Genomic DNA, 24,789 nt, shown 5'->3' on the forward strand with positions numbered 1-24,789 from the left:
AAGCTGAGCATCTGGTTTCCAATTCAATTTGTTTGCAAATAAGCTCAGGTACTATAAAGAATATAAGTTGAGATTTAAGGCTTTTATTTTTTTTTATTTTTGTTGTTTGAGAAATTTATTTTTGAACTGCCATATAACCATGTTATAAAACATTTGAAATCAGAAGTAATTTTCTGTAACTCCAAATGCCCCAAACACTATCACACTTAGCAGTTTGAAAGTTGTTTTTTTTTTTTTTTTTTTTTTTTTGGTTTTTGAAAAAGCTTCAGGCTGGTCTTGAACTCACTGTGTAGCCCAGACTGGCCTTTAACTAGTCGCAGTCCTTTTTCAGCCTTCTGAGACCTGAGATTACAGGCATATGCCAGACCAGAAGTTTGTGATATTTTCTTTGTCTGTGGTTTTATACATATTTGCATGGAAAGCTGTAATGGTAGCATAAATTTTGATTCCTGTAATACTTAATTTTTAAATCTCTGATTATGATGATAAAAGTAAGTTGCTTCCTCCTCTTGAGAGCATTAATAGTCTTGATGAAGTCCTTAGAATGGCTAGTTCCTGGAAGCTGACCTAAGCCGAAAAGATCAAAACTGCTTACTTGTGTGGATACATACATAGCTTTCGTTTACTTACTGTTTGTATGATTGATTTTGTGTTTGTTTTTTGAGACAGGGTCTCACTGTGCAATTCAGATTGGCCTTGAGCTCACTGTGTAGTTGAGACTGGTCTCAAACTCAGAGCAGTCCTCCTGCCTTAGCCTCCTAAATGCTGAGATTTTCTTTATTTTGTAATAGAAAATGGCTTTTCTGGAGCCAATCTTGGAGGGGTTTAGAGAATTTAAAATTGAGAATAACTGGGAACTTTTTGATGGAAATTCATTCTCTTTTAAAAATTGTATTGGGAATCAAACCCAGGGACACTGTTCCACTGAGCTGTATCCCAATCCTTTCTTTAATTTTTTATTTTGATTCTGTGATTCTAAGTCACTCAGGCTGGGCGCGAACTTGTAATCCTTGTGTCTCAGAGTTCTGAGACAGATTTCATGTGTGTGCTACCATGCCCAGCTTTAATTTACTTTTTACTAGAGGAAGAATTCTGGTGCATGTGGGCATACTGTTTGTAATTAAAATGATACTTAGTTACACAATTTGAAATTTGTCAGTTCCCTTAGTTGAAGTTGTTTTTTATTATCATTTGTTATCATTTATTTTATTATTTTTATTATCATTTATTAATGATATCATTAAATATCATTTAATATTAATAAATATTAAATTATTTTTATTATCATTATGATAATATATTTGTGATATATTTATTAGGGTATTGAGTATACCTGTTTTTCCTTTCATATTTTCTTTTTTTGTGTTTTGTTTGTTGTTGTTTTTCTTTTTCTTTCTTTCTTTTTTTTTTTTTTTGTGCTGGGAATCGAACTCACAACCTTGCACTTGCAAGGCAGGCACTTATGCCTTTGAGCTAACTGTCTAGCCCCTTTCCGTTCATATTTTGTGATATTTGGAAAATACATCAGATAAAAATCACTAATACTGGCTTTGCTTTTTACTTTCCGTCTCTTTTCTCTCCCCAAGAACTTTGACCAGAATAAGCTGGAGGAAGAAATGAGAAAGCGAAAAGAAAGAGTTGAAAAATGGAGAGAAGAACAACGTAAAAAGGCAATGGAGAACATAGGAGAACTAAAAAAGGAAATTGAAGAGATGAAACAAGGGAAAAAATGGAGTTTAGAAGACGATGATGGTATGTTTGTTAGCCTAACTGCATATATACTAATTCATATGCACTATTATAAAATTATTAGTGGAATATTGTGGAATAATATTGTAGTTAACGTACATAATATGGTAGTTACCCTTCAAACCATTTTACAGTAGATAATTCAGTGGCCATAAGTTCATTTACAGAGCTGTACAGCCATCACCAATGTCCATTTCCAAAGTTTTTTTATTGCCCTGAGAAACTATAGCCATTACACAATTTACCATAGTGCTTCCCTTATAATCTTCATTCTACTCTCTTCTCTGTGAACTTGCCTATTCTGGGCACCTCATACAATATTTGTCCTGTTGTGTCTGGCTCATTTCACTTAACAAATGCCTTTTTTGTTTTGTTTGCTTGCCTATTTTTAGACAGAGTCTTGCTAGGTAGATCAAGCTGACTTTGAGCACACAGAATCCTCCTTCCTCAGCCTCCTGCGTGGTGGGATTACAGGTTTGAGCCACCACGCCTGGCTCGCCTAGCATATTCCACTGTGTGTGAATGTCACATGTTGATTGTCCATTCATCTGGTTACATGGATGTAGTGTTTGTCTTTGGTTGCTCAGAATAGTGCTGCTGTGAATCACGGCTATGTCCAGTCTAGCCAAGGGCTCTATATATTGAAGCCACTGTTTTCATTCATTGGGTTATATTTGTAAATCTAGAAATAGAATTGCTGGATTCATGTTGAGGAGTTTTTTATTTGTTTTTCTTTTTATCAGTACCGGGGATTGAACTTCCGACCCGCGTGTTTGTTTGTTTGTTTGTTTGTTTTTTTCAAAACAGTTTTCACTATAATGCCTGGGCTACACCTAGCCTTGAACCCCTGGGCTCAAGCTGTCTACCTCAGGTTACAAGTCCAAGGCACCACCTGCTCATATTGAGATTTTTTAAAGTGCCTCTCTAAAATGTTCATATTAAAATTAAAGTGTATAGTAGTGTTCAGTAGGAATTGCTGATTTTACTTTACAGTGAACAGTTAAGTACTTGTGGACTCATTAGTAATTTTTATTTTGTTTTTGGTTTTTGAGACAGGATCTCATGCAGTTTAGGATGTCCCTGAACTCACAGTGTAGCCCAGGCTGGCCTCGAATGCACAGTGATCCTCCTGCCTCAGTCTCCTAAGTGCTGGCATTATAGCCATGTGCCACCGCACACAGTATTGTATGACTTTTTGGAGGCAGATTCATATATGTACTTGACATACTGTAATCTTTTCTTGCCCCATCACTTCACTTGTCTCACCCTCCTGATTTTACACTTGGAGGGTGTTCAGTGTGTATAATATATTTTGATTGTCTCCACCCCACCATAATCCACCTTATACCCACTCCTTATTCCCTTCCTCTTATCCCATATGTACTAGTTTCCCTTCTACTTTTCTTTCATACCTTTTTTAGATACCCACATATTAGGGAGAACATGGAACACCTGCCCTTTTGAGCTCTTTAATTTTTTAATACTAGTATAAATGTTAGTTATGAGAGTGAATTGAAGACGTGTTTTCAAATCCATTCTCTAAATTTTCATAACTCAGGAGACAAACATTTCCTTTCCATTCCCCCCACCTTTTCTCCCTCAATCCGTTTTTTGTGTTGCTAGGGATTGAACTTTGACCCTTGCTTGTGCCATGCCTATAGTTGGCTGCTGAACCACATTCAGGCAGAATCTTTCTTTTTGCTCCTTTTCAGTTAATTGATTTACTTTTTCTCATTGTTAGTGTTTAGAAGTACACATGCTTGATTTTAAAAAGGAAAAACTTAGAAGTATGAGCATTTGAATTGCAGCATGACTGGAGGAATTGGAAAGGTTCAGACAGTGAGAGAAAAGGTTAGAAACTGAGTGTAGCCTGTATGGAGTAATTCCTTCAAAGCACATGCGTGAAGAAAGCATGTTCTGATTGCAGATGATGAAGACGATCCTGCAGAAGCTGAAAAGGAAGGAAATGAAATGGAGGGTGAAGAATTAGATCCACTAGATGCTTACATGGAAGAAGTGAAAGAGGAAGTAAAGAAGTTTAACATGAGAAGTGTAAAAGGTGGTGGGGGAAATGAAAAGGTATGTAATTTCTTTTAAGAATTTAAATCTGTGATACTGAATATATTCATTGTATCATATTCTACTCAGAGAACTTGATTTCATCATTGTGTTATATTGATTTGCAACTTTATGAAGTTAATGATTTTGTTTCCTCTCATAGAGATGGCAGTAATTTTATTAAATATGAGAGAAACTGGCAAATTTTAGTTGTAAATGTACTTTCAAAACACTTTCACTGCCATTTTTGTTTAGTGTCTTTACTTATAGGTTACTCTTAATCTCTTTTCAAATTTCTTAGCATTCTCCTTACCATTTTTTATAGCATTCATTACCTTTTCACAAATTATATAACCTTTAAGTGTATTTACAGTTTTTTTTTCCTCTTCAAAATAAACTTCCCAAGCAGACTAATCTGTTTTATTGATTCATCAAGTGTCTCAGAACAATTTTCGTTTAATAAGTATGGAGTATTATTCAGTGATATTTTAAAAATACAGTCGTTATACAATAAACAATATAGTATAAAATGATTATATTACATTAAATACACAAAGAGAAGAGCAGACTGCTGTTTGTTTCATTAAGTTGTCTCAATTTGAAATAAAATTATGACAACCATTTTGCTGCATGTGACATATAAATAATGTTTTGCTTTTGCAAAATATTTTATATTACTTTTTTGTTTTAGAAGTCTGGGCCAACAGTCACCAAAGTTGTCACAGTTGTGACTACCAAAAAAGCAGTTGTGGATTCTGACAAGAAGAAAGGTGAACTGATGGAGAATGACCAGGATGCCATGGAGGTAATTCTTTAATTTTTACTTTGTCGTAGATGTATTTATTGAAGAGAATTGATGGAGAAGTGATTTTTAGTTATGCATACTATCATAAGGAATTCTTGGCTATTATGGTAGTATTTAGCTAAATGTCCATTTGGTAGAACATTCTGACAGTTTTGTCCTTTGCTGTATACCCATTTTTTGGGTTCTGAGAATTGGAACTCGGGACCTTGCTCTTGCCAGGCAGGTGCTATGCTGCTGAGCTATATCCCAGGCCCTATGTACACAGTTTTTCTGCTGCTCAGTAGCTCACATCAAGCATACAATGTGGAGCATGACAGTGAAATGACAAAAAACATTTAATTTCTTACCTTTAATATGCTGTAATGATCTATTTGTAAGAACATTAGCAAAAGTTTATTAAAGCAATTTCTAAAAATTGTTTTAGCTTTGGTTGGCATTTTAACTTTCTATAAGGGCAAAATAAAAAAGAAATGGAGTTGAAAAATTCTTTATAATCCAAAGGGGTGTTTTTTGTTTGTTTTTGGTTTTGGGTTTTTGTTTTGTTTTGGTTTTGGGAGACTGTCTTCCTATGTAGTCCAGGATGGCCTTGAACTCACCATGTAGCCTGTGCTGGTCTTGAACTCACTGTGATCATCCTGCCTCAGCCTCCTGAGTGCTGGGCATGCAGGCGTGTACCACCACACTCAGCTGTAAAGTTTTTGTATTCAAAATGATAAATGTTTGAGATGATTTTGAAATTATGAGGTTTTACGTTTCTTGAAATAACATGAAAATCTTGTGGGTTAAGTCATTTGTTTCAAAAGTAATAAAAGAGCCAAAAAATAGTTTCTAGGACAGGAAGATTTTAAAAACTTAGAACTCCTACCTCTGATACAGGTAAAATAATAATGAACTTTTTACTTATTCTTTTTCGTGAAATGAAGTATTCTTCAGAGGAGGAAGAAGTTGATCTTCAGACAGCCCTTACAGGCTATCAGACAAAACAGAGAAAACTTCTAGAACCGGTTGACCATGGAAAAATTGAATATGAACCATTCAGAAAAAACTTCTATGTTGAAGTTCCAGAACTAGCAAAAATGTCTCAAGAGGGTAAAATTCTTTTATTTATTATTATTAGAGGAGGATATATTTCATTTTGCCTAGGAGGAATGTAGATAACTCTGTGAGTTGGAGAACGCTTTTTATTTAAGAAATGAGGAAAAATTAATTCAGCTCATGTTTTTAGGGTTGGAATACTCTTCATGTTAAGTTACAAATGAAATATTTCTGTTAGCCCTTTTAGTACTTCAGAGTTAGGCACCAGTATGAAAATCTGTGAATTGTTGGTCAGTTAGAGGTAAACTGGTCAACTAATGCTAGAGAACAAGTCGTATTTCTTGTCAGTCCTTATTTGATTGTTATTGCAATTTAAGAAGAAACAAAAATCAAATTAAGGTATTTTCTCTTTGTCTTTAGTTGTTCACAGCAGTAATTGCTTTAATTGACTCTCTGAGATACTTTGTTTTTCTCTGGCAGCCTTTTTCTAAAATTATCTTTGATAATATTAAAATAATGTTGAAAGTTTTTAAGGTTTTTTTATTTGGGTTTTGTTTTGTAGAGGTAAATGTATTTCGGTTGGAGATGGAAGGTATTACAGTCAAAGGAAAGGGTTGTCCCAAACCAATTAAATCTTGGGTTCAGTGTGGAATTTCCATGAAGATCTTAAATTCCCTCAAAAAGTAAGTAGTTGGTGTTTTTCCTCATTTTTCGGTATCTTACTATTCAAAATAGCCTTGTCAACCAGGTGTGGTAAATATGCCTATAATCCCAGCGCTTGGGAGGCCGAGGCAGGAAGATCAGTGTGAGTTTTGAGTCCAGCCTGGGCTACATAAGGAGAACTTGTCCCAAAAAACCAACAAAATAGCCCTTTCACACGGATGTCTCTCTCTTAGTCACCGTGTCACTGACAATACAATACCCAATATCTACTTCTTAAAGGAAGAAAGTTTTTTTTGGCTCACAGTTTGTAGAGGTTTTAATGCATAGTCCACAGGCTCCAAGCATGACAGAGAGGCATGGTGTAGGAGAGCTGCTCGTGGTTCAGAGGTAGGGAAGTAAACTGAGGGGGGTTAATCCTTCCAGACCACGCCCCCAGTGGTCAGCCTCTTCTCACCAGACCCCACCTCCTAACAGTAAGTCAGATAGAAGCCTGCATAATCCAGTCACTTCCCAGAAGCCCCCACCTATAAGCATATGAGACTTTGGGGGAACATCTAGATAGAAACCATAACAGTCTCTCTGGGTTGCACTTTTATTCTAATAGAAAAATTTACTCGGTTGTGTGTGTGTTACAGAGTGCTGGGGATGTAACCTAGAACAAGCTTTGTACCTCAGTCTTTTATTTTTTCATCTGTGTTAGTTACTTTTCTTGTTGCTGAGACAAAATATGAACACCCAAAGTTAAGGAAAGAAAGGTTCATTTAACTTAACGTTTGTAGAGGTTTCAGTCTGTAATCAGCTGGATCCAAAGCAGGGTGGCTTATGGCAGAGGGGTAGCAGTTCATGGTGGCAGAAAACAGCAAAAGCAACAGCCAAGCTTAGTAGCATCTTTGTGCCCCTTTTATACGCTTATCTAGGCTGCTGGGATTAGGGTAGTACCAAACCAATCAGTGAAGTAATCACATTACCTTAATCCCAGCATCACATTCCAGATTCAGCCTCCTCCAAAAAAGTCTAGAACCACATGAGGCTTTGGGGTGACATCTAGATACAAACCTTAGCACAATTTAAAGTTTACCAATTAAGGGGCTGAGGATTTGGCTCAGCGGCATAAGCACCTGCCTTGCAAGCAGGCAGTCGTGAGTTCGATACCCGGTACCAATAAAAATGAAAGATTAAAAAAGAAAAAAAAAGGACACAATTTAGTGGTGTGCTTATGGTGTTGTGCAAACATCCAATTTTAGTACATTTTCATCTTCCCAAAAAAGAAACCTATCTCTATTAAGAGTCCATCTAATCCTATCTCCTATTTTGAGTAACTACTAATGTACTTTTTATCTCTATAGATAGATTTGTCTATCCTGAACATTTCGTAAAAGTAGGGCTATACAATATTTAGTCTTTCCTGACTGACTTCACTGACTTTCCTGACTGACTGACTATAATCGAAACATCAAGATTCATCCATGTTCTAGGATCACGTAGTAATTCCATTTCTTTTTATTACATAATACATTGTGTGGATATGTCACACTTTGGAAGAATTTATTTTTGTAGGACTCTGAGGGATGCAGAGATCTCAATTCTTACCCGTATTTCTTTTTGTAGGCATGGCTATGAGAAGCCCACACCAATCCAAACCCAAGCAATTCCCGCTATAATGTCTGGACGAGATTTAATTGGTATTGCCAAGACAGGAAGCGGGAAAACCATTGCTTTTCTGTTGCCCATGTTTAGACACATCATGGATCAGAGGTCACTAGAAGAAGGAGAGGGTCCAATAGGTACAATTCTTTTCATTAAATTGTTTCTTTGAAGATATCTTTGTTGTCAGTTAATCAGAAATGACCCGGTTTTCTGTAATGTTCTCAATTGTGACAAAATATCTTGATGTACATTTTCTTTATCAATGTGGCACTTTGGGGCTGATTTCCCCTTACCAGCAGGTGGAGTGAGAATCTTCAGAGCTCTGGAGTGACATCTCAGAAGTACAAAAACAGCCTGTCCTGGCACAGCTCAGTTTTTAAACTCGGCAGGTAGACTCCTTGTGCATCTATCTGTTTACTTATGTTGAGGTTTGTTCTTAGCCCGATCTCAGTGGATGTATAAACTCAACATGGACAATCATAGTGAAAAAATATTTTCTTAGATTTTTTTTCTTTCCCTTGGAAGGCTGTAGTACCAGTGTTTCAGCATTTGGTCTTCAAATTCAGGTTTCTTGATCATTTTGGCAAAGATACCTTCTGCAAATCTGAGTAGGGTTTTTGAAAACTGTTGAGTTCCTGTCTTTGAAATACCAGGCACAATGTATTTCTCCTCTGTCTGTGCCCCTCAGACCAAGATTGTCTCAGGAGGCAGCAATATGGCTTCTGCCATACAATGAGTCCCCCTTGCTTTTTCTTTTCTTTCTTTTTATTTGTTGTTGTTCTGTGATTTGGAGTTGAAAATTATTTGTATTCTATTCAACCAACTATTTTCCTGAGGGTTAAATGTGGCATTTAACTCTCATTTATTTTCCTGTAGCATGTTCTGAAAAACCTACTTATACTTAATGCTTCATTATAGTCTCTAGTTATGAAGCTTTTAAAATAGATTTTTTGAGTTGCATTAAATTTTTTTTTACTAAGATCTGAATTTTATTGTGATGGTTAAACTTATCATTTTAAAGCATAGACTCAAGAATTTTAATGGTTAGACTTTTGACATACTTATCTTTTCAGCTGTCATCATGACTCCAACTCGAGAACTGGCTTTACAAATTACTAAAGAATGTAAGAAGTTTTCGAAGACCTTAGGACTTAGAGTGGTCTGTGTTTACGGAGGAACGGGAATCAGTGAGCAGGTATAAAAGAAACTTTCTTTTTTTGTCTTTTTCCTTTTTATCGTACCGGGGATCGAACTCACAACTGCCTGCTTGCAAGGCAGGTGCTTATGCTGCTGAGCTAAATTGACAGCCCCAAAGAAACTTTCTATTTTTCATACTTTTCTTGAATGATTCAATAAAGTAAAATGATTTTTATTTTAGTGTTTTATACAGTGATTTTCTAAAATATTAAAGAATATTAGGTATGAAAATAATTGTAGGACAGTCATGGTCATGCATGGTGGCAACATGCCTGTAGTCCTAGCTACTCAGGAGGCTGAGGCAGGAAGTTTGCAAATTTGAGATCAGCTTGGAGACTGTCTTAAAAAGGGCTGGAGATATAGTTATAGTGATAGACTGCCCCTGGGTTCAGTCCTTGGCACCACCAGAAAAAGAAGAGTTAAGAGAAAACAAAATGAAATTAAACTAAGTGATATTTTCTGAACTTGTTTAACTGTAGAAGCCTTTTATAGGACTAGTGTTACAAAAACATTTTTCAGTAATATTTTCGTTTGTTATTCCAGTGTTATTTTACATACTTAACCTTTGTTTATTTTCTAAATTTGTGTATGTCAGGTTTTTTTGTTCACAATTTACAGTAAGAAATATGTTTATAAGCACATTTTAAAAAAGCAAAACAAATGGCAATACATGTATAAATAACCTAATATGGGTTGGGGATGGTGGTGGATGCTTGAAGTTTCAGCCCTCAGGAAGCTGAGGCAAGAGGATCATTGCAAGTTTGAGACCAGCCTGGGCTACAGTGTGAGTTCAAGACCAGTCTGAACTGAATAGCAAGACCCTGTCTCAAAAAGACAATAGAATAGAATAGAGTAGAATACAATCCTAGTATAAAAAAAGAAACAAGATACAAATTCTGTTTAGCGAATGTGGTCATTATACCTAAATTGTATGAATAAGCTTAAAAGCAAGATGTATAAGTTCCTCAAGATGAAGAATACCAAAAATAACTTAGTAGATAGATAGATAGATAGATAGATATTATGTCTATATAAAGTCAAGTTTTATTGGTAGAGTACTTTTTTTTTTTTATGCCAAGGAATTGACACCACTTTCCTTCAAGCTAAGCCCTCTTTTTAAGTTTTATTTTTTGAGACAGGATCTTGCTACGTTCCTGCCAATCCTTCTGCCTCAGCCTCTTAGAATATGGATATTACAGATGTGTGCCACTGCGGTGGCTTCATTCTATTTATTTAAAAATTTCTGGTTGTCACTCAGGAAATTGATTTTGTATCTACTAATAGTCAAACCTACATTTGAAAAATTACACATAGATATATTGCATGTATGTATTTTTACTACCGTTACCTTGTGTTTTGGTTTTGAGGTATAGTGGCAAATTAAATTCAATAAAATTCTTTAGTTGCACTGGTTTCAGATTTTGGCACCAAGTGGTTGTGCTGTGGTTGCCTGATTCTGTTTCTAGTGCTTCAGCATTCCAAGGAATTAAGAAGAAGGCTTTAGAGTCTTCTGTCAGAACTGATGTTACTATTAGAGCCATGCAGTGGCCAGCTACTATAGTTTAAAATCTATTTAAACATTAGTGATGAATACAGTATACAATTTCATCTTCTTTTATTAGATTGCTGAGCTGAAAAGAGGTGCTGAAATTATTGTTTGCACACCTGGTCGAATGATTGACATGTTAGCAGCTAACAGTGGTAAGTTAGAGATACTCTTTTTCTTTCTTTTATTTTTGAATTTTATGCATTTTTGTTAAACAGATATAGGAAACCAACAAAGGGTTTCTACATTTCTTCTTAAAGCTGTAATATTTTACAGTTCATATTACAAATGATTGTTGCAATAATTTGTTTTTGCAATTAAATTTAAAATTTCTTTTCATAACTAACTTCATCTGATCTTTTTTAGCACATAACTTGGATTCTAAATCCAGTTTTTAACCTAGCTCTGCTTTTGTAAATGTAGGATATTGTGCTTATCTTTTATTATAAAACAGACTTTTTACCAATAGGAGCTAGTCTTTTAAATTCTAGATAAGATATTGCAGCTTTAAGAAATTTTATCTTTTGTAAATGTTGCATGTTTTTGGCTCAGATGTTATGCTTTGTTAAATTTTTCCCTATCAAAACTGTTACTAAACTGTTGACATTATTTAACTTCTGTGGAGAAAGGCCCTTCAAGATTTATAGAACTGGGCTTCCGAGACTTAAACTACCAAAGGTAGGTAATTTAATGCTGTTCCCAACCTTGCAAAACTAATAGGGGCTGCAAATGTTAGTGTGGAATATTTAAATACCCAGAAGCACTTATTTTGGCTCATTTTTATTTTTGGAAGAAAGTGCTTTCAAAGGTCTTTATTGTAGTATTATGTGTATATAGATAATAGAATATTAAAAACTGAGTAATGCATGTTTCTGATAGCATTCTGCTTGAGTTTCTGTGTAAATTTATTTCTAATTGTATATGTAGTTGGCAAAGTGATACTGAATTTGTTTCATAAGCCCTGTTCTTGTATGGCATTTGAAATGTTTTGGGGTGAATGCTGATTAATCCCTTGTTTTTTCTCAACGCTGCATTGATTAAATATCCTGAAATTCATCTTGATTAATTTTACCTTTTTCCTTTGTGTGTCTTTTTGGTTTATCTTTAATAACTATTTTATACATGTTTTTGCCAGGTGATTGATTCAACAGTGGTAGCAATGCTTGTATTAATCCTTTAAAAAAGGTTTTCCAGTGTATGGATTTAGTTTTCACTAGTTAAAAAGCCAGGAGCATTTATTTAGACTTGTGGGGAGCACTTGATAAAATGGAATTTGTGTCTTTCTATAGAAAAATGTATTTATGTAGTATATTTAGTATTCAGGACTTCTGTGTACCGTGTTTTAGTTACCTAATGTTAAATAGATTCTCATTAATGACTCCGTATGCCCATTTAAGGAGCTTCTAACTGTGGAAGTAGATTATAAAATATAAAGAGAAGTTTTCTGCATCTGAAGTAGTTTGCACTGGAACTTGCTTTCCACACATACGCTGTAATCTCTAATATGTTCTTTTCTAGGTGATGCTGTCAAATTATGGCTGATGTGGCTCGATGCTTCATCTCAGTCTTAGTTTTATGATGTGTTTTGGAGAGGGCTGTTTTCTGAATTTTACAGGTTCTTCAGGCCCTATGATGGTATGCAAGAGACGAGTTTGACAAAATAAAGGGCCTCATGTACCCATTGTCAGAAAGTATTTGCCACTAGATTAAGACACTGTAGATCAAAATTTCTTGTCACTGTTAACCTACCCCTCTGATTAGGTCAGGCATTTTAGTACCCTTTCCAGTTTTTTAAAGTTCTTGGTAGTCATAAAATGAACTGTGGCTAATTTTTAAGCATTTTTTTCTTTCTTTATTTTTTCTTCTCACCTTAGGTCGGGTCACAAATCTTCGAAGAGTGACATATGTGGTTTTAGATGAAGCAGATAGAATGTTTGATATGGGATTTGAGCCACAGGTAATCATTAAATTATTTAGTGTTTTTGAAATGTAAATATGATCTGTGTTTGAGATAGGGTCTTGCCGTGTAGTCCAGGCTGGTTTTGGTTAAACTTACCGTGTAGCCCAAGGTGGCCTGGAACTTATGACAGTCTTCCTGCTTCATCTTCCCAAGTGCTGAGGTTACAAGTATGTGGACTCTATACAGTGTGAAATGTAAACGTGATAACAGCTTTTAAAATTAAATGCTTGTTTGGTGTCTGAAATTCACATGCATTTCTGTTGCTTAGTAACAGTGGGTTAGGGCCACATGAAATTGAAATAGATATTCACATTTTAGCTTATTAATAAAATTTGTTTAGCAGATATTTGTGTAGGTTTTCTTTAGCATTCATCATACTAGATTTGGTGTACCAATAATAGAAACTTAAACTTTTCTGTCTTCTACATTTCATTGTCTTTGAAGCAGTTTTAATTCATGTTTTTACCTGCCCTCATGATCTAGATAGCATGTGCTATTGACATTTTCTAAATGTGAAAACTAAGGCCAAAGCATTTATCTAGCTTACCCTTTTTATATTTCTCATAAATGCAGTTTGCTCAGGTACAAAATTTCAGTAATAAGAATTTATTGAAACGTTATCTTTTTTTTTTTACCTTGGGGATGCTGAGGATTGAACACAGGCCTTGTATATGCTAGACACACGCTCTTCTCATTAAGCTCTACTTGGTAGCTCTGGAACCAATGTGATTTTAGTATGCTGTAGATGACAAAACAGAATCCCTAAAAAAAACTTCCATCTGTAGGAAAAGTTTCCAGTTGCTAGTTAGATGATTGCTAAAAGAAACTCCTAGTAGAAACATGAGGAAACAGAAATTCCCAGAACTCTGGCTCAACTGTTGGTCTCTATGGTGTGGTGGTGGCATGTAGTGGAGGGAGAAAAGAATAGGGATCAGATTTAAGAGGAGGTTCTAAATGTCATCTCTGATCCTGGGGTGGTGGCACATGCCTGCAGTCCTAGCACTCAGGAGACTGAAATAGGAGGATTGCCATGAGTTTGAGGCCAGCCTGAACTGTAAAACAGGACCCTATTTCAAAAGATTTTCAAAATAGAAACATGGCATCTGTATACATTTTGATTTTTGTTAAGAATTTAAGAAAATTAGGGAATATCCTATATTTAAATTGAAGATAATTTTTAAATTTTAAGCATGGGAAAAATAGTTTGTAAGAGAGAAATACTGTTTGTTTTGCCCAGTTATGTGCCTTTGAACAACATTTAAAAATTATTCAAGATTGTGGCTATAGTTTTGTGGTGGAGTTCCTGCATCCTAAGGTTGATCCCCATAACCACTAAACAAACAAACTGCTTATTTTCATTAAAACCATAGTTAGAATAGTATCCACCAGACTCAAGAGCACTTTGTGGTATTAGGAGAAATGGCATAGAGAATGATTAAAGACTTAATAGAAATAAATTGAGATTATCATGTGAATTAGACATAAATATAATCTGATTTGAATTTTCTAATGGGGACATAATATATTAAAATGAGACTATTTGTTTTTACCAGATGTTTGAGTATTTTAATTATTATGGGTTAAATAAGTAACATCATTTTACTACGTGACAAAAGGAGTCAAAGGGAGAAATTAAATAAAATGCAAATATAAAAGAAATAGTTTTCTCAGAAGCCAGGCATGAACAAAATTCCCTGTTTTCACAGACTCAAATGAGGACAAGGACAGATAATACATGTCAGATGATTTGTGCTATGAAGAAAAACAGCATTAAGGTAGTAGAAATGATAGAGAGAGAAAGGGGTACTACTTTATGTAGAGAAATCAAGAAAGGCCTTGCTAATAGCTGACGTGAATAAAGCGAGGTATTGAGCCATGGTGATACTTATGAGGAAAGTGACTTGGGAGACTTTTAGGCAGCAACCCTGGAGCAGAGGGAAGGGGCAGGACACAAAGCGGTGTGTATAGGTATTGTGCTGGTGGTGTAGTGAGGATGTGAAACCTTAGACATCTGGCCAGGAATATGGATTTTATCCTGACGGTGATGAGCTAGTGTTAGAGGATCTCGAACAAGGGAATTCCTGATCCAATTTCTTTATTTGTTAGCTGGATCTGTAATTGTGGGCATCAGCTTTAGCAGTGCTTTCCCCACTTTGATCTTGTAGTTGGCTTTGTGTTATCTCTATTTCACTAATATGGTTACATTTCTGCGTTTTTATGTTCCTGCATTACACGTGATTTCTCAAAGTAGATAAGTTATGATTTTGTCTCCTTTTCATTCCTTTTCCAGTCACATTCATCTACTATTTCATCCTTTAGCTTCCTGGTAGAATTGTGTTGCTGTTTCAATTGAATCTGTATGTAATAGTATGATGATTTAAATGTATTCACAAGCCAGCCGTGGTGGCAGGAGGTTGAGGCAGGAGGATTATCCTGCATTTGAGGCCAGTGTGGACTACATAGTGAATTCAAGGCCAATCTGAACTTCACAGTGAGACCTTGTCTCAAAAATACTGGAAAAAAGAAAAGAAAAAAGTTATTCACAACAGGACAGAGTTAGAAACAGTGATTGTTATTTTCTTGCATAACTGTTTTCTGTTGTCTCATCTCCCTTCCTTTTCCCTCCCTCTCTGCTCCCTTCTTCTCTTTTGTGTAAGTGGAAATTGAGCCCAGACCATCACACTCAGCTACATCCTCAGCCTTTTTTATTTTCAGATAGGGTCTCACTAAATTGCTGCTAAATTGCCCATCCTGAGCTTACACTTGGTGTCCTTCTGCCTCAGCCTCCCAGGATGCAGGGAATACAGGCATATACCACCATACCCCGGTTTGTTTTCTGGATTTCTTAGATCTCTGTATACAGAGAACTAAGTCATTACTGAAGTGTACCTCATATCCAAACCTCCTCTCAAATAGTTGAGACATATCAAGGTACCTATCAGTTTCACCTTTTTTTTTTTTTTTTTTTTTAAATCGGTACCGGGGATCGAACTCACGACCGCCTGCTTGCAAGGCAGGTGCTTATGTCACTGAGCTAAATCCCCAGCCCCGCAGTTTCACCTTCTTTATATGAACTTTCTCAGAGTCTCCTAACTGGTTTTAGTCAAGGTTAATTGTTCTCAGTAGCTGACATCTGGGAATTGCCATCATCCTCGTGGTCTCCTTTGCTTCTCACCACTGTTGGGATCCCCAAAGCTCCGTATCTTAGGAGTGAGTCTTTTTTGAATTGATGGTAAAAGATTTCCTTTTGTTTGTTTAGGGTTTATGTCCTCCCAGTTGATTTTCAATTCGTTTTAGTCCTATTCTGAGATTAGAGACATTCTGCAGATATGTGCTAATCCTTCATGATCTACCTATACTTAGCAGGAAGAAAAACATGAATTCAGAGCTCGTGTGCTGAAGTGCCACCTGCCTTTGAGCATCACTGGAGTCATTTGGCTGGAGCTTTAGGGAACCTCTCAAGATTGTGCCTCTCGAGCTGGGATGATTCCTGCACAGAGGTCATAGTCTCCTTTCACCTAGATCTGGGCCTGTGAAAGAGCTCTTGGAAATGTTGGAAGACTCGACATCTCATTTAATGCCCTTATTCTTAGGCATTCCCATTCCTGCCTACAAGGGTGTATAAAGTTATCTTTTTATATTATCAGTTGTCTTTCATCTACATGGGAAAAAAAAAAAAGATGGAACCTATCTATAACCCAAACATTCTGAGAGGCTGAAGCAGGATGAACTCAAGTTGGAACCTAGCTTTGTCCACTTATTAATTTAATGAGACCATGTCTCAAAGGGAGTGGAGTGGGTGTGGGGGAGACAGACAAGACAAACAGGTTGGTTCTTCCCCACTGCTGTCATAGCATTCTGTGCTGTGCATTTTAGCTTCCAGTATTGTGTTGCTTTACTATTTAGTTTTGTTTCATTATCAAAAAATAAAGTGGTATTCAAATATCATAAAATTCACAGTTTATTTGTATATAATTCAATAATATTTATTCACAAAATTTTATAACTACCATCATTACCCAGGACCAGAAAATCGTCATTCCCCCTCCCCAAGTTGTATTAATACATTGCTTTTTCTCTGAACTCATTTGTGAATTGAAAAAAAATTTTTTTGAGAGTAGAAAAATTTTTTGGGGGAATGTGAACTAGGACTAGCTCCTGAGAGTCAGGAGGGCTCCCAAATGGGCTGCCAATGAACCTGCCTCGCAAAGGAAATTTTACAGAGCAAAATCATGAGGCAGGTACAACATGGGTCAAAACGATGATCAACTAGTAAATTTGCAAATATAGTCCCTTAGATAATATTGATTCTGTTGTAGCAAGGGTACGAGTGGCATCGTTAACCTTGGTTGAGGATGACAATTTTGATTGCCTAAGCGAGTTGCAATCCAGAATTTAGTCAAAATATTTTAGATATGTCATGAAAAAAAAGCAAACTCTAACCTCCTTCCAAGTATCTTGGTGAGACCTTCACGAAGAGAGTAAGGGAAATGCTAGATGTCAAGTACACCAAGTTCATGTTCTCCAACGTTGAAGCCTTCTAAGAAACAGTGGAGGTTAAGAATAGGAAAATGTATTGCAGAATAGGAATGGGGAGTGGGAAACTGAAATAGCTCCTAAGAGACAGGAAGGGTCCTGAGTGGGTCGCCCTTTGCTGTAATTTTTGAAGAGTATAAAAATAGATGTATGTGTTAAATCAGCTGTCTTTACTGGGAAATTAATCCCATACATCTTTCTTGGTACCAGTTGAATATCTTTTTTGAAATGCTTGAAACAGGTGTTTGAGATTTTGGAGCTTTTTAGATTTTGGAATATTTGCAAAGACTTCACTAGTCGAGCATCCTCTTGAAAATTGGAAATCAAAGTTGCTTCAAAATGTGAAACTTTACAAATTTTGCTATGAGTTCAAGACCAGCCTGAACTACATAGGAAGACTCTACAAAAAAAACAAAACAGAAATTTGGATTCTAGAGCATTCTGGATTTCCTGGTTTTGGATTAGGAGTGCTCAGTTCTGTATATTCCTTTGGTTTGAAAGCAACTTTGTCTGTAAAAATAGTCTGGAAATGTTTTTAGTGTTTTGCATTTACAAAATGTATCCTCATTTATTGTGTTTTGCTGTATAATCCTGGGTTTTGAGTTTCCATTTTGCCTTTTTTTAGGTTCAACCCTGTCCTCACCCCTGGAAATCTCAAAGAGTCTTGAAGAAACAGTGTAGATATCAGGGAAGCAATTTCCTGGAAATCCAGTGGATTCTTAATTTAGGATTTAGTTTTATTGTGTCTACTTCGTCATGTACCATCTTTTCCAAATGTTGTTGCTACCATTTTCCATTGTATTTTCTTTTTCTTTGTTGGTTTGTGTTTTTTTTTTTTTCATAGATCCCTATAGTGTTACTTTTTTCTAGGGTTTTTTTTTTAAGGGAAGAGAAACAGAATGTAGTAGGTCATTTAGTAATCTTTAATTGACAGTGATGGCATGGGTTTTTGCTTTATTGTTTTTTGTTTTGGTATTTTAGTGCTGGGGACTGAACCCAGGACCTGGTGATTACTAAGGATGAGCAGCCCTGTCATTGTTTTGAAGCCATCATTTTGGCTGTTGAGTATAGTTTTGAAGTTGGGTTGGTATAGTATTAGAAGACTGTCAAAAGAATCCTCGTGAGAGATGGTGGAGCTTAGATCCAGGGGTTCCAAGTTCACGAGTTTTTTGCCCCTTTCCCAGCCTGTGTATTATTTTTGCTGGGAGCTCAAGTATGGTCCCAGGATCCTGTGTATTCCTGAGAAGACCTTCATTCTTTCCAGTTCCCAGCCACTGGGCTGTGTCTACCCTTAAACAGTATCAGTGTTTGTTCTTGTTTATAATGTCTTTTTTCCTGTTTACAGCTGCCATTACAAGAATCTGAGGCCTTCTTGATTCTTTCAGGGCTTACCCCACCCCAGCTCCTGAAGATACTGTTTACTTTTTTCTGTAGCGCTTATCACCATTTAATATATTGATCTGCTATACTATCTATCTATGTTTTTTTTTTTTTTTAAGATAGAATCTTGCTATGTAGTGAAGGCTAACCTTGAACTGTCTATCTCAGGCTGGCTTCTAACTCACGGTGATCCTCCTGTCTCAGCCTCCCTAGTGCTGGGATTACACATATGTGCCACCAAGCCCAGCTTGACATACAATATAATTGACAGTGTATTTGTCCACTCCCATTAGAATGTAAGCAACATGAAGACTTTTTTTTTTTAATCGGTACTGGGGGTGGAACTCACAACCACGTGCTTTACAAGGCAGGTGCTTATGCTGCTGAGCTAAATCCCCAGCCCCAAAGACTTTTTTTTTCTTTTTTGTGGCACTGGGGAGTGAACTCAGTGTCTTAATACTGAACATCTTTAGCTATTTATTTATCACATCTTTATTTATTGCATCTTTATTTATTTACTTATTAAATTTTCAGACAGGGTCCTTACTGAGTTGTTCAGGCTGGACTCAACTTTTTTGATGGGGAAAATCTTGCTGTGTAGTTCAGACTGGCTTAAACTTGGTATGTAGCCTACACTGACCTTGAAATGGGAGTTATCCTCCTGCCTCAGACTCCATAGTACTGGGATTCAGGCATGTGCTACCATCTTTGGCTTCAGATTTTCTTGTTGTGTTAGATGCATGTAACATAAAGTTTATCACCTTCACCTTTTTTTTTAATTAAAATATTTTTGTCCATTTTAAAGTGTGTACAGTTTGAGCTGGGTATGTAGCTCAGTGCCATGGCACCTGCCTGGCAAGTGCAAGGTCCTGGGTTTGATTGCTGGTGTGTATGTATGTATGTATGTATGAATGCATGAATAAATAAATAAATAAATGAGAGAGACAGAGAGCAGTTCATCTTGCAAAATTGCAATTGTATCCTTATACAATAACTCCTTACTCTTAACCACCTCCCAGCTTCTGGCAGCTATCACTGTACTTGTCTCCATAATTTCAACTATTCTGATTACCTCATGTAAGTGGAATCATAAGCGTATTTGTCTTTTCATGACTGGCTCATTTTACAAGGTATAATATCTTCAAGGTTCATCCATGCTGTAACCTGTGTTAAAATTCTCTTCCTTTTAAAGACTACTTAATATCCCATTGTATGTACATTAACATTTTGTTTATTCATCTTTTGATATACACTTGGGTGTTTCTTCTGTGTTTTCGGTTTTTTGAGGCACTGCTATATTGTTTTACATTATTATGGCAGGGACACCACGGAACTGTTTCTCGTGATTTTTTTTCTCAGTACTTATTATTTTCCTGATTTATGTTACTGTGTTTGTGGTCTTGATGATTGAACCCTAGGCCTTCACACTGAGTTACATCCCTAGTCCTTTTTTTTTATTTTGAAGCAGGGTCTTACTAAGTCATTAAATTGCCTAGGATGGACTATAAGTTGTGATCTTTGTGCCTCAGCCTCCCAGGGGACTTGTGCCACCATGTTGAGCCCAAGGGTTTTTTGTTTTTTCTTTTTGGGGAGTGGTAGGGCGGGTACAGGGATTCAAACTCAGGACCTCATGCTTGCCAGGCAGGTGCTGCAACACTAAGTTAAATCCCCAGCCTCTGCCCTCCCCCGCATTTTTTAAATTGATTTTTGTTTTAGAGGATCAAATGTATGGCCTTGTGTATGATGAACATGTTCTCTATCACTGATTTGTGCTGTCAGCAGTGTGAGATATGTCTTTAAAATCTACTGAAGTTTAGTTCGTGACCTAACATACAGCTTTTCCTGGACATATCCCTGGATTCAAATCCTAGTAATCTCCTTCCTCTGAATTTTGTCCTGTGTCTTTTGAAAACTTTGATTCTTGATTTTAATCTTTTTTTTTTTTTTTAGTTCCTCTTACTTTGGCTTTCTCTAGCTTCTTGGATATTTATGGAAACCTCTTTCATTGAATTTGGGGAAATTCAGCTATTGTTTTCAGATTTTCCTCTGCCTCTTTGTGTATTGTATTTCTGAATCACCTGGTCCGCCTGATGGTACCTCATGGATTCTGTTGATAGTTCTTGCATTGTTTTCTTGACTTTCTATCCATCTTTCTTTAGTGTTTTGAGTATGTTTTAGAGCCTTGGTCTAGTAGTAGATCTTCCACCAGTTTTCACAGTTTCTGTTGATGGTGATTTTGAGTGGGCCATATTTTCCTCTTTGTGAGGTTTCATTGAAAACTGGACATTAGTGATGTGATAACTGTAGAAATCACATTCTTTCCCTTCCCTAGGGTTTGTGGGTTTTGGTTTTATTCGATTTGGTTATTGTCAGTTGGCTGTGTGAAGGATTGACCTGAGTTGTAAACTTAAGGTGTTCTGTCTTTTCTGAACCCTGGACCTTTCTCTGAATATGTGTGGTTGCTTTTTTTTTGCTTTTTTCCTTTTTATCTGTACCGGGGATCGAACTCAGGACTGCCTGCTTGCAAGGCAGGCGATTGTGCCGCTGAGCTAAATCCCCAGCCCCCTGTGTGGTTGCTTTTTAATATCTTCTGAATGGTCGGTTGTTTTTGAGTGTTCTGATCTTTAATGTTTGATTCCCAAAAAGGAAGAAGAAAAACAGGAACAGCAATGGGAAGAAAAGGCAGCATTGGTTTTTTTTAGTCCTCTGGAAGTCACCTTAGTTGTAGGGGAAAGGTCTTGCAACAATTTTGGATGTAATGCAATGACCACTATCTCTTTACACCTTAGGGATGAGAAGTAGAATACCGAGCCTTAACACTTGAGGGATAGGCTTTCTTTCTTTCTATTTTTTTCCCCCATTATGGCTCTCCCAAGCATTGTGCAATCTGCTCTGGGACCAAGTGCAGTGCACACTTCTCTGGGAGGAGAAGGCACCAGATAGGAAGATGCTACTCTGAAAAGAGCTGAAATTGGCAGATATTAACCACAGTTTACCTTCCCAGTGTTCCCCTGGAAGTTGCAAGCCTTTAATAGACTCCATAGTTCCAAATAATTATATCAGATTCTCCTTGCTTCCTGTCATCTTCCCAGAATCATTGAGCTTTTGTATTTTTATTTTGTATTCCTGGTATCTGGCAGTGCCTGCCATATAATAATGCTTAGTAAAAATGTGTTGAGTAAATGAAGGAAAACACTATTATGTGTATTGGTTGCATTCTAGATACAGTTTAAAGATAAAACTAAATTTCTTAATGGATTGTTGCGAGGTCAGTAATAGAAAGAGATTAGTCCAATTATGGCATCTACTTTTTGGATCTAAATAGTGGAAATGCTGTTTTTTCAAATACAAAAATTGAGAGCAACAAGTTAGAGTACAAAATGAATTGTGATATTGTAGGGTAACAAGTTTAAAAGGTAAAAAGATGAAGCAGTCATTCTCAGAAATTCCTTCTGCTCAATTTTGACATTATATAAGTTTTAGAGATTACTCATCATATTTGCTTACATTATTTTCTCAGGTCATGCGCATTGTGGATAATGTCCGTCCTGACCGACAGACGGTTATGTTTTCAGCTACTTTCCCTAGAGCTATGGAGGCATTGGCCCGCAGAATCCTGAGTAAACCTATTGAAGTACAGGTTGGAGGCAGGAGTGTGGTTTGTTCAGATGTGGAGCAACAGGTGGTGAGTACTATCTTTGTGTAATTCTTATTTCCCTTTATAGTTTAGGCAGTATATATGACCCCCTGGGGATCAAGATGAGAGATGGGGCTGGGCCTGTTGGCTCATGCCGGTAATCGCTGCACTTGGGAGGCTGAGGCAGGAGGATTATTGGGCATTTAAGGCCAGCCTGAGCTATGTAATAAAGTTCGAGACTAGCCTGTCCTGCATAGCAAAAAACTAAAAACCCTATCCTCTCAAAAAAAAAAAAGGGGGAGTGGGCACGAGATGGATAGATAATTTCTACTTATACGTCAACTACAACCTTCAGTGTTTTAATTGATGACACTTAATTGTGCTGTTACCTAAAACTCACTGCGTTTTTAAAAACTAATCAATTTTGGATTTTTTGAGAAAAGGACTCACTATGTAATCCAGGTTGTCTTCAACATACTATGTAACCTATGCTGGACTCCAACTTGTAGCAGTCCTCTTGCCTCAGCTTCCCCAGTGCTGGTATTACAGGCATGTGCCATCATGCATGGGTACCTGGAATTTATTACTTTAAATGCTCTTTTTAGTTTCTTTCGCCAGAAGTGCAGGACGGGTAGATAGGTATTAAGATACCTATTTTAATCTTTGGTTACTAGGATATATAATGAAGGAACAGAAAACTGATGATCATTTTGCCACATTTGCAAACCTCTTACTCTGAAAGTTTATAAATTTTTAAAAATTTACTGGTTTTCCAATTAAAATCAACAATTTTAGCCCTTTCTTAAAATACAGGAAGATAGTTTTATCCATTCACCACAAAATAAATGAATATTTGTTTGTTTAATGAGCAGGGATGTGTTTGCAGTTTTATTCCCATTAACTTGGTACAACTTGGTATTTTCAGATTGTGATTGAAGAAGAAAAGAAATTCTTAAAATTACTTGAGCTGCTAGGTCATTATCAAGAATCAGGATCTGTCATTATATTTGTGGATAAGCAAGAACACGCTGATGGTCTGCTGAAGGATTTAATGAGAGCATCTTACCCTTGCATGTCTCTTCATGGAGGTAATGTTCTGTTTACTTGTGAAACATCTTTCAGGTACTTAATGGTGCCAAATACTGTGCTGTGTTCTGAGTGATAATATTTGCTTTGTTCTTGTAATTTAGAATTAAATTTCATAGTATTTATATCAGTGTTACTCAGAACAGCAACTTAATGTAAGTGGTAATACTATTCATCTTAGAGAAAATCCAACAAGCATATATTGGTTTGACCAGATTTACCACTTAAGCAGATACAGAAAAACTGAACTTAAAACTTTTTGGCTCTTGTGTTATTCTTTCCATAAAACATGCTTCCTAGAGATTTCTGTGATTCACCTTAGAACTTTCATTGAAATTATAAAGTGACATTTTAGTTTGTATGTGACACTATCATTGTTGGATATATTTGAGACTTAAAACATACAGAACAGAGACAGTTTGATTTGCCATCATTAACTGGATATTTGGCTGTTTATCACTTTTTTTATTATTGTTTGTGTGTTTTTTGGTTTTGTTTGAGACAGGGTCTTCTGTATAGTTCAGGCTGGCCTTGAACTCACTGTGTAGCCCAGGCTGGGCTCGAATTCATGGTGATCCTCCTGCCTCAGCCTTCTGAGTGCTGGGATTACAGGAGTGTGCCACCATGCTTGGCTTGTTTATGACTTTGTAATGAACTGCTTCTTATATTAGTAGCAATAGTCATTTAGTATTCTGCAGTTTGAGCAGAGCTCTGTGTATATCTTATCTGTGTTTCATGCTCTTTACTGAGCTGACTCAGGGCTGGACATACAATTCTAGTTTGCCTTATTTATGTGGCTGGCTTTTACTGAAGTTGCATCATCCTGTTAAATAGGGGTCTTTTGTGAGGTCCCTTTTCTGGGCAAGAAATCAGAACCAGAAGTAAGTAGGTCAGTAGGGACAGTACTAAGAATTGATAGAACTTTCACTTCTGCTATATACTGTAGCGCCAAGTAGTCACTGAACTGGTCCACATTCTAGAGAATGGAGACACTGATGCTATCCCTTCTGCGGTGCTAAACATTGAAGCCAGAGTCTTGTGCGTATTAGAGTATGAATCAATACCCCAGACCAGTGTCCTGGTGGAGGTTTTTTTTTTTTTTTTTTTTTTTAATTGGGAGGCAAAGTCTCACAGTGTAGACCAAGTTGGCCTTGAACCCACTTATGTAGTCCAGGCTGGCCTTGCCTCCTACCTCAGCCTCATCAGTGCTAGGACTACAAACATGCACCACCATGCCTGGCTTAGAGGATCCTTTTATATATAGAAATGTGTGGAGGATAGAATATACTATTACTTTCTCTTTTTTTTGTCTTTTTCCTTTTTATTGGTACCGGGGATCGAACACACGACTCCCTGCTTGCAAGGCAGGCACTTATGCCGCTGAGCTAAATCCCCAGCCTATTAATTTCATTTTTAGAAAATGCACACTAGGATATATATGGGATGGATTATTTTTTTAATGTTTGAACTCTTAATGGAGACCTAGGTTG

The 24,789-nt window shown here is 36.6% G+C and overlaps 1 protein-coding gene across 3 annotated transcripts in view; it reads left to right on the forward strand.

The window, feature by feature from the left end:
* The window catches only part of Ddx46 (DEAD-box helicase 46), a 56,481-nt gene that overhangs the window by 8,124 nt on the left and 23,568 nt on the right, over positions 1–24,789 (forward strand). For 2 of the 3 annotated variants that reach the window (XM_013156152.3, XM_003473257.5), the window contains exons 5-15: positions 1,587–1,752; positions 3,677–3,828; positions 4,499–4,612; positions 5,536–5,701; positions 6,210–6,330; positions 7,919–8,094; positions 9,031–9,152; positions 10,777–10,855; positions 12,575–12,657; positions 22,097–22,261; positions 23,139–23,301. In XM_013156152.3, the coding sequence (XP_013011606.1) occupies positions 1,587–1,752; positions 3,677–3,828; positions 4,499–4,612; positions 5,536–5,701; positions 6,210–6,330; positions 7,919–8,094; positions 9,031–9,152; positions 10,777–10,855; positions 12,575–12,657; positions 22,097–22,261; positions 23,139–23,301 (1,507 nt within the window). The remainder of the gene's footprint in view (positions 1–1,586; positions 1,753–3,676; positions 3,829–4,498; positions 4,613–5,535; positions 5,702–6,209; positions 6,331–7,918; positions 8,095–9,030; positions 9,153–10,776; positions 10,856–12,574; positions 12,658–22,096; positions 22,262–23,138; positions 23,302–24,789) is intronic. The other variant, XM_013156154.3, reaches the window with a different exon arrangement.

Source organism: Cavia porcellus, unplaced genomic scaffold (genome assembly GCF_034190915.1).
Source record: "Cavia porcellus strain 051 isolate PalLab524CR breed Dunkin Hartley unplaced genomic scaffold, mCavPor4.1 scaffold_19, whole genome shotgun sequence".
NCBI lineage: Eukaryota > Metazoa > Chordata > Mammalia > Rodentia > Caviidae > Cavia > Cavia porcellus.